Source organism: Jaculus jaculus, chromosome 1, assembly GCF_020740685.1.
Source record: "Jaculus jaculus isolate mJacJac1 chromosome 1, mJacJac1.mat.Y.cur, whole genome shotgun sequence".
Lineage (NCBI taxonomy): Eukaryota > Metazoa > Chordata > Mammalia > Rodentia > Dipodidae > Jaculus > Jaculus jaculus.
This window is the reverse complement of record NC_059102.1, coordinates 314590905-314604243: the sequence shown is the minus strand read 5'-3', so window position 1 is coordinate 314604243 and position 13339 is coordinate 314590905. Positions and strand designations below refer to the sequence as shown.

The 13339-nt window shown below is 44.9% G+C and overlaps 1 protein-coding gene across 1 annotated transcript; it reads left to right on the top strand.

Annotated features, from left to right (window-relative positions):
* The first annotated feature begins 536 nt into the window (after positions 1-536).
* Positions 537-10611, top strand: Fcrla (Fc receptor like A). Its single transcript, XM_012949819.2, has 5 exons — positions 537-652; positions 7155-7316; positions 7628-7894; positions 8312-8593; positions 10355-10611. Exons 1-5 carry the CDS (start codon positions 574-576, stop codon positions 10609-10611), a joined length of 1047 nt encoding a protein of 348 aa, XP_012805273.2. The 5' UTR covers positions 537-573.
* The last annotated feature ends 2728 nt before the right edge of the window (positions 10612-13339 follow it).

Sequence of the window (13339 nt, the reverse complement as noted above, 5' to 3'; positions counted from 1 at the left end):
AATTCCAGGTCAGCCTGAGCTACAGTGAGACCCTACCTCAAAAAAAAAAAAAAAAAGAAAAAAGAAAAAGAAAAAGAAAAGAAAAGAAAGAAAGAAAGAAAGAAAGAAAGGACAAAAAGTTTGGAGCAAGGTGTGACGGGACACTTGAAGTCACATCATTGATTTCTTGGTGAGTTTCTTCCCTCCATTGCCTCCCTCTTGCTCCCAGCTGCTTCACCAGTGAGCTGGATGGGTATTGCGCTGGCCTTTCTCAGATGGAACATGAAGGTCAGTAATCATCAGACAGTGCCATGCTTTGAAAGCTCCCTGAGCTCTGCGAGGGAGTTCTGGAACAACTGAGAGCGCCAGCATTTCATTTGCAGCCTGAAGGATGCAGACAGTACCAGGAGGATGCAGACAGTACCAGAACCAACCTGGCCCAATAGCCTGAATGTCAAAAGCCAATCACAAACTTGGCCACAGGTGTCTGTGGAGACAAGACAGTTAGATTTATTTCCTCTTTTCTAATTTGAGAGTTTTCATGTTGAAGAAAATCAGTGTGTTGTGGTTGTAGGAGAGCCAAACACAGTCGACATGAAGCTGTGCTGTGGCCTCCTGGCCTGGGCCCCGGACCTTTGCCTAGCTCTGCTCCTGGCAGCTCAGATGTTAAGGGGTGAGTAAATGTCCCAATGCTGGCGTGGGAGTGGAGATGCGCTTGGCTCTGAGCAATGACTCCAAGGTAAGAAATATGGGCTGGTGTTAGCCTTCCAGAGAACCACTGTTCAGGGAGGACAAGGACAGGTAGAAGAAAACCTGATACACAAGACTGAATGACTCTAAGGATAAAAATCTTCAAACCTATGACCCAGCTATAGCACTCCTAGGCATATATCCAAAGGACTCATCTCATTTCCTTAGAAGTACGTGCTCAACCATGTTTATTGCTGCTCAATTTATAATAGCTGGGAAATGGAACCAGCCTAGATGTCCCTCAACTGATGAGTGGATAATGAAGATGTGGCACATTTATACAATGCAGTTCTACTCAGCGGTAAAGAAAAATGAAGTTATGAAGTTTGCAGAAAAATGGATGGACCTGGAAAGGATTATACTAAGTGAGGTAACCCAGGCCCAGAAAGCCAAGCACCACATGTTCTCTCTCATATGTGGATACTAGCTACAGATGATTGGGCTTCTGCTTGAGAATGAAAATACTTAGTAGCAGAGGCCAGTAAGTTAAAAAGGAGACATAAAGGAAAGAGAAAGGAAGGGAGGAGGATACTTAATAGGTTGATATTGTATATATGTAATTACAATGATTGTAGTGGGGAGGTAATATGATGAAGAATGGAATTTCAAAGGGGAAAGTGTGGGGGTGGGGAGGGAGGGAATTACCATGGGATATATTTTATAATTATGGAAAATGTTAATACAAATTAAAAAATTAAAAAAAAATCTTCAAACCTTTTCCATGCTGAAAAGTCCATTCTAACTATGATGTCTTCTTCAGCTACAAATTTGATGTCTTTCTTCCTTCCTTCCTTCCCTCCTTCCTTCCTTCCTTCCTTCCTTCCTTCCTTCCTTCCTTCCTTTCTTTCTTCCTTTTTTTCTTTCTGATGTAGGGTCTTACTATAGCCTAGGCCGAGCTAAAATTCACTATGTAGTGTCAGGCTGGCTTTAAACTCACAGCAATTCTACCTTGGCCTCCTAAGTGCTGGGACTAAAGGTGTGTGCCACCATGCCCTGCCATGTTTCTTTAAAAAAAAAAAAATTATATATATATATTTGAGAGAAAGAGAGAGAGAATGGAGGGCACACCAGGGGCTCCTGCTTCTGCAAGTGAAATCCAGACACATGTGCCACCTTGTGCGACTGGTTTTACATGGGTACTGGGGAATCGAATCCAGGCTGCCAGACTTTGCAAGCAAGCGCCTTTAGCCATTGCGCCATCTCTCCAGCCCCTGCTTCGTTTCTTGCTTCTCTGCCTCTTCCCTCCTCACTCACTGTTCAGGGCTCACAGTCTGGCTTCCACTGCAGGCAGGTGTGCAGAGGGGGCGGCAGCCTCCGACTGGCCAGGTCGTTGCATTTTCCGTTCTTATCCTGCTGGACTTCCCTGCTGCATGCGGCGCTTAGTGCTGGCTGCACATTCTCTCTTTTTTCCTCAAATTATTTTATTTATTTTTAAGCAGAGAGAGACAGAAGAGAGGCAGAGAGAATGGATGCACCAGAGCTTCCAGCCATGGTAAATGTGCCACTTCCTGCATCTGACTCCATATGGGCACTGGGGAATTGAACTCTGGTCATTAGGCTTCACAGGCAAATGCCTTAACCACTGATCCATCGCTCCAGCCCTGCACATTCTCTTTTTGCATTCTCTACTCTCCTGGCTCCCAAGCCATTTTCTTCACATATTATATGGACTTCTTTTGGCCCTTTGGTAGCTTCTTTTCTCCTTAAACATTACTGTTCTTGGCCTGGAGGGATGGCTTAGCAGTTAAGGCACTTGTCTGCAAAGCCAAAGGACCCAGGTTTGATTCCTCAGGACCCACATAAGTCAGATGCACATGGTGGTGGGTGTATCTGGAGTTCGTTCATATATCTACAGCTCTAATCATGTTTTTTAAATTTTATTTTATTTATTTACTTGAGAGAAAAAAATGGCAGAAAGACAGAGAGAAAGAATGGGAACACCAAGACCTCTAGCCACTGCAAATGAACAACTCCAGATGCATGCACTACCTTACACATCTGGTTTATGTGGGTGCTGAGAAATAGAACTTGGGGGTTGGAGAGATGGCTTAGCAGTTAAGCGCTTGCCTGTGAAGCCTAAGGACCCCGGTTCGAGGCTCGGTTCCCCAGGTCCCACGTTAGCCAGGTGCACAAGGGGGCACACGCGTCTGGAGTTCGTTTGCAGAGGCTGGAAGCCCTGGCGCGCCCATTCTCTCTCTCTCCCCCTCTATCTGTCTTTCTCTCTGTGTCTGTTGCTCTCAAATAAATAAATAAATAAATAACAATTAAAAAAAAAAAAAAGAAATAGAACTTGGGTCCTTAGGCTTCACAGGTAAATGCCGCAAGTGTTAAGCAATCTCTCTGGCCACTCTAATCATGCTTTTGACCCTCACATTCAAACAACAAGCTTTACCTATGACATATCCACCTATGCGTCTCACAGGTATCTCGTCACATGACCAGAGATGAACTTATCTGTCCTCCTGGTGCCACTTCTTCTAACTCACTTGTCACTTTCTGATCTCAGTTAATGGCCCCAGCATCCACCTGGACCTTCAGGCCATAAACACAAGAAGCAACCTGGACTTTTCCTTCTCCGTCATTTAATTTGCTTAATCATCGAGTCTGGCAAATTTTACTTCCTAAATTATTCTTAGGGCCAGTTCCTTTCCTGAACCATTGCTAATATGATGCTAGGACAAGCCCTTATCTGTGACTCAAGCTATGCAATGACTTCCTATCTGGTCTCCTTATCTCAGCTTTGTGTCCTTGAGGTGAATTTTTACTCAGCATTCGGAACGACTTCTAAAAGCCAAGCTGTTTGTGCTGAACCTGTTGCCCTTTAAACCTCTTCAGCCTCTACTGCCACGTTCTAAGTCCTATTCTTTACCCTGTAATACAACTCACTCAGTTTATATTTCACCCACAGCCAGACTCCTACCAGAAATCACTTCTCTCCATGGCTCCCTGGTTCCCTCCCGCTTTACAGCTATCCCTAAATACTCTGGCTTGGTGGCATCTTCTCCAAGAAGACTTTATCGAACCTCCCTTTCTTCCCCTATATCCTTATTATCTTCATCCTTGCACTGCAGTAATCTTGACCTCTACGAGAGCTTTTTGTGGGCAAAGCCAAGGTTGTTTTGTTTTGTGGCAAGAATTGCAGAGTTGGACTCAGATACTCTGATTCCAAGCCCCTCCTCTAGTTTTTTTTTTTTTTTTTTTAATCTCAATATCACTTTGTAAAAGTCACTTTTAGTTGAGGTTGGTGGTCTATGCCTGTAATTTCAGCACTGGGAAGACATAGGCAGGAGGATTGCCTCAAATTCAAGACCAGCCAGGGCTATATTGCAAATATCAGGCTGTCCAGGGACACATCACAATAACCTGTTTTAAAGAATGAACCAGGGCTGAAGAGAGGAGCTCAGTGGTTAAGGCGCTTGCCTGCAAAGTCTAACGGCTTGGGCTCAGCTCCCAAGTACCCATGTGAAGGCAGGTACACAAAGTACTGCATGCATCTGGAGTTCATTTGTAGCCATTAGAGGCCCTGGCACACCCACTGTCTCTCTCCCCTTGCAAATTAATTTTTTTTAAAAAAATATTTTATTTTTATATATTTATTTGAGAGGGAGAGAAAGAGGCAGAGAGAGGAAGAGAGAGAACGGGCACGCCAGGGCATCCAGCCACTGCAAATGAAATCCAGATGCATGCGCCCCCTTGTGCATCTGGTTACACGGGTCCTAGGGAATCAAACCAGGGTCCTTTGGTTTTATAGGCAAGCACCACCTTAACTGCTAAGCCATACCTCCAGCCCGCAAATTAATTTATTAGTAGAAATGAAGTTAGCATAAAGCTTATTGCATGGAAATGCCATCTAGCTCAACAGGCTTCAGTTTTTTAAAGTTTTTATTTATTTATTTGAGAGAAAGAGGCAGAGAGAGGAAGAGAAAGAGAGAGAGAGAGAGAATGGGCACACCAGGGCATCCAGCCACTGCAAAAGAACTCCAGATGCATGCACCGCCTTGTGCATCTGGCTTATGTGGGGTCCTGGGGAATCGAACCTGGCAAACACCTTAACCACTAAGCCATTCCTCCAGCTCCAGGCTTTGGTTTTAAAAGGAAAAACAAAACAAGACAAAATAAGAGGGGGCTGAGTGTAGCTGGGTGCCAGTGAAGGAACTGAAAAGAGGTAGCAGAATGGTGACGGAAACGACACTTGGCACTGGTGGACTGAGAACCGGGAAGTAGACAGCAGCCTTGACAAGGGAAGTTACAAGGCCAAAGAAAGGTCTTGGGCCATTGGGAGTGGACAAGAAGAAAGGCACCTGGGACAGGAAAAAACAGAGCCAACAAATAAACACATATGAATGGCCATGGAGGGGAGAGAGACTCAAAGAGGCAAGGGACAGTCACAGAGCTGGGAGACATGGTGTTTACCTTGTGGGGGTCAATCATGGAGAAGAGATGGGTTGACTAGGTGAAAGTTTCAATTGCAAAGCACAGAGTTCTTCCACAGTTCCTTGCCTTGAGAGGCCACAGGAAGAGGAGAGGACAGAGAAGGGGCTTCACCATTTCTATGGTTGAGATGACAAAAAATAAAAAAATTAAAAAATAAGACATGACAGGGAAAGCAAAGAGAAAGGAGGGGTGTGGCTAGGTACTCAAAGCTTTTTAGTAGATAATACCGACTAGGCCAAAGAGCCAAGTGGGACTCTGGGAAAATGAGAATATGGGGAAAAGTTCCCAAAGAAGATCTAAGAACTGAAACTGACCATGCCTGCATAGTAAAGTAAAAGGAGTGGGCTGGGGAGATGGCTCAGCAGTTAAAGGCACTTGCACACAAAGCTTGCAGGTCACAGTTCAACTCCCTGATGACCAAACCAGATGCACAAAGCAGTGCATGTGCCTGGAGTTCATTTGCAGTGGCAAAAGGCCATGGCTTACCCATTTCCCCTCTCTCCTCTCTCTCTCTCTGCTTGCAAATAAGTAAATATTTTTTTAAGGGCTGGAGGGATGGCTTAGCAGTTAAGGCATTTGCCTGCAAAGCCAAAGGACCCAGGTTCGATTCCCCAGGACCCACGTTAGCCAGATGCACAAGGTGGTGCATGTGTCTGGAGTTCATTTGCAGTGGCTGGAGGCCCTGGTGCACCCATTCTCTCACTCTCTCTCTCTCTCCTCCCCCTCCCTCTTTCTCTGTCAAATAAGTAAATAAATAAAAATTAATTTTTTTAAAAAAAAGAATACTAATTTTGAAATCAGGTGCACCTGGCTTTCTTGCATCATTATTTTTGTGGTGTCTGTGGTGAAAGTTAGGCAAGTGTTTCCACCTCTGAACTATATCCTGTTTTCATTTACTTTTTTTCTTTAATTTTATTTATTTTAGGGGAGGGAGGGAGAGGATGGACATGCCAGGACCTCCTGCCACTGCAAATGAACTCCAGATACATGCACTAATTTGTGTGTGTCTGGCTTTACATGGGTACTGGGTATCAAACCAGAGACATCAGGTTCTAACAGTCATTGGGTGTTTATGGTGTGCCCCATGATGCCAGAACTTTCATGTCCTGTTTAACCTTCATAAGATTTCCAGGTATCATCCTACTCTATAATCTTTTTGTTCTCATTCTGTAGCCCAGTTGGAACTCACTTTGTAGCCCAGGTTGACTTTGAGTTCATGGTAATCCTTCTTCTTGAGTCTCCTGAGCACTGGGGGTTACAGATTTGAGCCACCACACCCATTTTATAAATTTTGAAGAATTATCTTGACAAAAGTAAGTTAGCATTCCTAAATTTTAAAAAGAGTAAAGGAAAGGCTGGGTAGATTGTTCAGTAGTTAAAGACACCTGATGGCCCAGGTTCGATTCCTCAGTACCCCATGTAAAGCCAGATATCACCACCTCTCCTGTCCTCTGCCTGTGTGGGGTCATGGTTGTATTTGACCTCTGGTTTCCTGTGTCTGCAGCTGGATGTCTTGCTGGTTGGTTCACCTTTCTTTTATTCTTTCTCATCCTTTTCTCTAAACCTTAGTCACTTAACCAAGAGCCAAGGTCTTGACACCAGTGAGCCAAGGTCAAGACTATGTCTTGTAAAAACCCATAGGGGTCTCTTCAAGAAAGTTTAAGCTGGGCGTGGTGGTGCACGCCTTTACTCCCAGCACTTGGGAGGCAGAGGTAGGAGAATTGCTGTGAGTTTGAGGCCACCCTGAGACTACATGGTGAATTCTCCGGAACCCTGTACTAGAGCAAGACCCTACCTAAAAAAAAAAAAAAAAGAAAAGAAAAGAAAAGAAAGAAAGAGAGAGAGAGAGAGTTTGTTTTGGTAACTTTCTATTTTCACCTTGAAAGCAATGGCTCCCTAGATACGGAAGGAACCTTTGTGGAAGGTGATATCCTATCTTCTTTCTCTGAATTGCATGCAACATCCTTCTATTTCTCCCTGGTCCATTTCAGCTGCCAGTTTGGAGACTCTGCAGTGTGAAGGACCTGCCAGTACTGGGAAGAGAAGTTGCCAGACTGATGATGATGATGATGATGTGACCCACCCTGGAGAAGATGGCTTCCAGGTCAAGGGCTACACGTTCAGTGAACCCTTCCATCTGATCGTGTCCTATGGTGAGGTCCTGGCAAGACCTGACCAGTGTCCCAAGCCGCTCTTTAGAGCCACCCAGTTCCCTGGGGAAAGTGTCCTCCGAAAAGCCAACCATGAGTTGAGCTAGTTTCTTCTCCATCTTCTGGTCCCAACAGCCAGGGTGCTCTCGGTCCTAGATGCTGAAAGCTCAAGGGGTTAGAGAGCATTACGGTAGGGCATGAAGAGGTGAGGAGTGACCTGGACCCTCAGAGAGGTTTAAGGGAGTCTGTTGTGGGCATTGCTGGGGAAACTCCCAAGGGAAATAGTGGATGACAGCTCTTGTTCTGGGCCACAGACTGGCTGATCCTCCAAAGTCCAGCTGTACCCATATTTGAAGGAGACACGCTGGTTCTGCGCTGCCGGGCCTGGCAAGACTGGCCACTGACTCAGGTCACTTTCTACCGAGACGCCTCAGCCCTGGGGCCCCCTGGACAGAACCAGGAATTCTCTATTGCTGTGGCTCAAAAGTCAGACAGCGGGCACTACCACTGCACAGGCATCTTCAAGAGCCCTGGTCCTGGGAGCCCAGAGACGGCATCACCTGTAGCCATCACAATCCAAGGTGAGAGCCTGGGGGCAGGGGGGGCTTGCTATGGTGGCATTCAGTGAGGGACCCAAACTGTCTTTCTCTGGTATAGAGGTGGAAAGATTACTGAAACCCAGAAGAGCAGATTGCTGGGAAACTCCTATGTTGGAATTCAGGAGAGTTGACATCTCAACATTCTTTTCAGGTCATTCAGACCCAGTGTCCTCCAGATCTATGCTTTCTGGTATTTGTAGATGGGGTATCTAGATTGTTGTTGAGTTGCATCTTTCTCTCTCTCTGGATCTGACAGAGAAAGCTTGAAAAGTTCAAATGGGACTTTTCTAAAGGAGGCTGTACCTAATGGAAACAGGGAAAAGTTGTGTGGTGGAGGCGCTGGGTTCTACCTGAGTGCAACATGGCTAAGTTTTTCTTCCCCACCTATCTTTCCCCCAGAACTATTTGCAGCCCCAGTTCTCAAAGCCTCATCGTCTGAGCCTCAGGAAGGAAGCCCGATGACTCTGAAGTGTCAGACGAAGCTGTCCCTGCAGAGGTCAGCTACCCGCCTTTTCTTCTCCTTCTACAAGGATGGACGCACGGTGCGTAGCAGAGGTGGCTCCTCAGCACTAGAGGTTCCTGTTGCTTCCATAGAGCACTCTGGCTTGTACTGGTGTGAAGTAACCACTGAGGACAGCCAAATTCGGAAACAGAGCCCACAACTAGAGGTCAGGGTGAATGGTGAGTTACTACGTAAGGTTCTGTGTGGCATGTATAAAAACGAGGAGGGGAATGGGATGACTGGATCCACCAGCTGGGCTTCCGAGAAAGAAGGTGAAGGAAGGATACAAGTGAGATGAGAGCAATAATCCAGAGTCCCTGGAGACGGGAGAGAGCACACATAGGGAGCTTCTCCTCAGACCATGGGGCATGCTTGACTAGACCAAGACCTGAGCCATCCCCACATGGACTTCTCCATAGAATTTAGGATTAACATCCAGGGGTAGAATCAGTGTTACCTTCTGGAAGCTACTATTAAGAGTTTTACTTGGGCTGGAGAGATGGCTCAGTGGTTAAGGTGCTTGCCTGCATAGCCTAAGGACCCAGGTTCTAGAGTTCTCAAATCCCTGTTGCTATTGACTCCCATAGACACTTTCAGAAGAAAGGAAAAGATTAATATTGTAACTGAACATAATGGGTTCATATCTTGGCGAGTACAAAGCCAAACTATGCATAGCCAGGACATAAAAGAGTAGAGAAAGATTTATTACCTGCACCAGGCAAGGTAAACACAGGAGCTAGTTCCAAAGCAATGCCCTTCTTGAACAAAGGAAGCGTGGGAATTTAATTCAGGGAGCTTGTATTATTTATTCACATAAGGGCTTCCCATTCTTAAGCATGCCCAGTTAAGGAGCACATTCCTTGTTTTAATTTTTATTTATTTATTTATTTGAGAATGACAGACACAGAGAGAAAGACAGATAGAGGGAGAGAGAGAGAATGGGCGCGCCAGGGCTTCCAGCCTCTGCAAACGAACTCCAGACGCGTGCGCCCCCTTGTACATCTGGCTAACGTGGGTCCTGGGGAACCGAGCCTCGAACCGGGGTCCTTAGGCTTCACAGGCAAGCGCTTAACCGCTAGACCATCTCTCCAGCCCAAGGAGCACATTCCTGAGCTTGCTTAGTCTAAGGTCATAAGTTAAGAATTAAAAACAGTAGATACATTTTTGCACATGCTTAGCTCAAATGGAATACACGACAGAAACATTAAAGCAATGGACAAGAATATTTCTGGGTATGCTCAGGTTACATCACAAAGTTTCAGCTGAAAATGATTAAGAACATTTTGAAGGTGCATTAATATAAGAGTTTGCCCCTGAAGTTGCCTATAATACTTTTTGTTTTGTTTTTTTTTTTGAGGCAGGGTCTCATTCTAGCTCAGGCTGACTTGGAATTCACTATGTAGTCTCAGGGTGGCCTCAAACTCACAGTGATCCTCCTACCTCTGCCTCCCAAGTGCTGGGATTAAAGGCATGCACCACCATGCCCAGCTCACCTATAATACTTAATGTTTAATAATATGAGGATAAAGCTAGAGTCAGACCCCTATCCATCTATCTGTCTATCTATCTATCTATCTATCTATCTATCTATCTATCTATCTATGTATTTATGTATCTATGTATCTATGTATTTATCTATGTATCTATCTATGTATCTATGTATGTATGTATGTATGTATGTATGTATGTATGTATGTATGTATCTATCTATCTATCTATCTATCTATCTATCTATCTATCTATCATCTATCTATTTATTTAGAGGCAGGTCTCACTCTATAGCCCATATTGGTCTGGAACTTTTTATGTGGCCCAGGTTGACCTTGAACCCACAGGTTGACCCCTCTGCCACAGCCTCCAGAGTACTGGGACTATTATAGGTGTGCCTCCACCATACCCAGCCAGACTCACTCTTGTATGTGCTTCTTGTCACAATCCAGGTCCCTCTAGTCCTGCTGCATCCTCCACCTTGAATCCAGCTCCTCAGAAATCAGCTGCTCCAGAAGTTTCTCCATTGCCCACCCCTTCTCCTGAGCACCCAAGCGATTCTTCCCCAGATCCTCACCTACATCACCAGATGCGCTTACTTCTCAAACTCATGCAGGATGTAAGAGTTCTCCTTGGTCACCTGGTCATAGAGCTGAGGGGCTCGCATGGTCATCTGCATCCTAGAACCACAGAGGCTGTTGACAAATGACAGCTAGTAGTCACTTGTGATAGGAGTCAATAATTCCAACTTTTTCTTTGTTCTGTACTGCAATAAGCCTAGTTTGTTGTCCTGCATTTTGTTAGAATAATGCAGATGGGTGACTGTAAATAAAGTGATAGTTGGAGTTTAACTATGAATGCATATTTTCTTTTAACATGGCAAGGTAATTCTCTTCTCTCTAGACCAGAACGTTTTTATTTTTTTTCCTGTTGCCTAGACTAGAACCTGGTGATTCAAAGAAAAGCAATGTAGCTGGGCATGGTGGCACACGCCTTTAATCCCAGCATCCTGAAGTCAAGATGACCTGATTATTTGGTATCTGCTTTCTACCTGGTGTTAACTGCAAAATTCTGCTTTTGTAATCATGTTTGCTCTTGCTAAAGACAATTGTGTGTGGAGGGGATGGCTGGGGGGTTTTCAGGTCATTGTAAAGGAATGTAGTTTTTGCCTTTTAAAACTCACTGTAAACTGGGCGTGGTGGCGCATGCCGTTAAGCCCAGCACTTGGGAGGCAGAGGTAAGTGGCTCTCCATGAGTTTGAGGCCACCCTGAGACTACATAGTTAATTCCAGGTCAGCCTGGACCAGAGAGAGACCCTACAAAAAAACCCCCCAAAAACAAAAAAAACCCCTCACTATCAAAGTAGGATGGGAGGTCAGGGCTGCTTTCCTCCTTGCTGTGAGGGGACAGATGTTGGCTGGCTTAATAAAGACTCTTTTTAGTTTTTTTTGGGTGGTCTTCTGTTCGTTTCTGGTCTGGGACTCACCACATCCATAGCATCAGCTTTGTAACATTGTCCGCACCCATCATTCTTCTGATTCCCCAACACCCCTGGAAATACCATAAACACAAAATAGAGGTGCATACCCTATATCCTGAAAATGCCAACCCATTCTTGGAATTCCTCACCTTTTCTACCCCCCTTCCTTTTCTCATAAGTAGTCCTCTCCCCCATGGACTCTGTCCACACAGGAGCTCTGCAGAGCCCCAGCAGTGTGAGACGCCCACCCCTCAAGCCTCGGGTCTGTTCTTTCTCTCCTTTTCCTTTGTCTTGTCTCTGAATAGTAATAGTTTCTCTGAAGGTCATAAGAACCTGGAAGCACTGGATAAGGTCTCTAGCTGTTTTTTAAAAAAGATTTTATTTTTATTTATTTATTAGAGACAGAGAGAAGGAGAGAGAGAGAGAGAATGGGCGTGCCAGGGCCTCTAGCCACTGCAAACAAACTCCAGATACATGCGCCACTGTGTGCATCTGGCTTATGTGGGACATGGTATCAAACCAGGGTCCTTAGGCTTCATAGGCATACGCCTTAACCGCTAAGCCATCTCCCCATTCTTGTTCTCTCTCTCTTTTAAGACCTCTCCAGACTTTACCACCAGCAACATATTGAATACCCAAGTCTGAGTAATTATAATTTTTCATTCATTCTTACAAGTAGTATCTCCTTTTTTTTTTTTCTTTTTTCTTTTGGTTTTTCAAGGTAGGGTCTCACTTTAGCCCAGGCTGACCTGGGATTCACTATGTAGTCTCAGGGTGGCCTCGAACTCACAGTGATCCTCCTACCTCTGCCTCCTGAGTGCTGGGATTAAAGGCATGCACCACCACACCCAGCTAGTATCTGCTGTTTAAAGAGTTCAGAGTGCAAATGGTCATGAAAATGCTTTCTCTGGGGCTGGAGAGATGGCTTAGCGGGTAAGGTGTTTGCCTCCAAAGCACCCAGGTAAGCTAGATGCACAAGGTGGCACATGCGTCTGGAGTTCGTTTGCAGTGGCTAGACACCATGGTGTGCCCATTCTCTCTCTCCCTCTCTCTGCCTCTTTCTCTCTCTCTCAAATAAATAAATAATAAAAAAATAAAAAAACAAATGATTTCTCTGAAGATAGCTACATGTTTTAGCATGGAACAGAGTGTGAACTCCCCAGTTTATCACACAAAAGATTTTTAAAGTGTATACACAAGCTCAAGATGTAATATGTTATTATTATTATTATTTTTTTACTACTTCAGATTTGAAGTCTAATCTGCCCCACTTTATTAGCTTTCTGTTGTGGGGAACTTATTTTTTCAACAATGAGTACATAATAGCAAAAAATACCATTGCTTTAAGGTGTGTAAAGGGATCAGAGGACTTATCATCTGTTGCTTTGCACCCTCAATGCAAATGTCAGCCAACTGTAAAAAGCAAATAACATCTTATTATTGCTATAAAAGAGAGCTTTGAATTTTCACACCTTCTGACAGTCACATGAGTCCTCCAGGAGTATCACCTCTCCCTCTCTCTCTCTCTCTCCCTCTCTCTCTCTCTCTCTCTCTCTCTCTCTCTGTCACTTAGGATCAAATCCAGAGCTTTCCACATAAATGCTGTACCACTAAACCACATTCCCAGCCTCTAGAGATCACACTAAGAACTGATGGACTGCTGGGAGTGGTGGTGCACGCCTTTAATACCAGCACTTGGGAGGCACATGTAGGAGGGACTATATAGTGAGATCCAGGTCAGCCTGGGCTAAAGGGAAACCCTACCTTGAAAAACAAAACAAAATATGAAGGAGAATGGAATTTCAAAGGGGAAAGTGGGGGGGGGGCAGGGAGGGAATGACCATGGGATATGTTTTTATAATCATGGAAAATGCTAATAAAAATTTAAAAGAGAGCCGGGTGTGGTGGCGCACGCCTTTAATCCCAGCACTCGGGAGGCAGAGGTAGGAGGATTGCC

Coding starts and splice junctions, on each gene's coding strand:
- Fcrla (XM_012949819.2), top strand. CDS start 574: ATGAAGCTGTGCTGTGGCCTCCTGGCCTGGGCCCCGGACCTTTGCCTA. Junction 653..7,154: donor GGCAGCTCAGATGTTAAGGG/GTGAGTAAATGT, acceptor GGTCCATTTCAG/CTGCCAGTTTGGAGACTCTG. Junction 7,317..7,627: donor CCATCTGATCGTGTCCTATG/GTGAGGTCCTGG, acceptor TCTGGGCCACAG/ACTGGCTGATCCTCCAAAGT.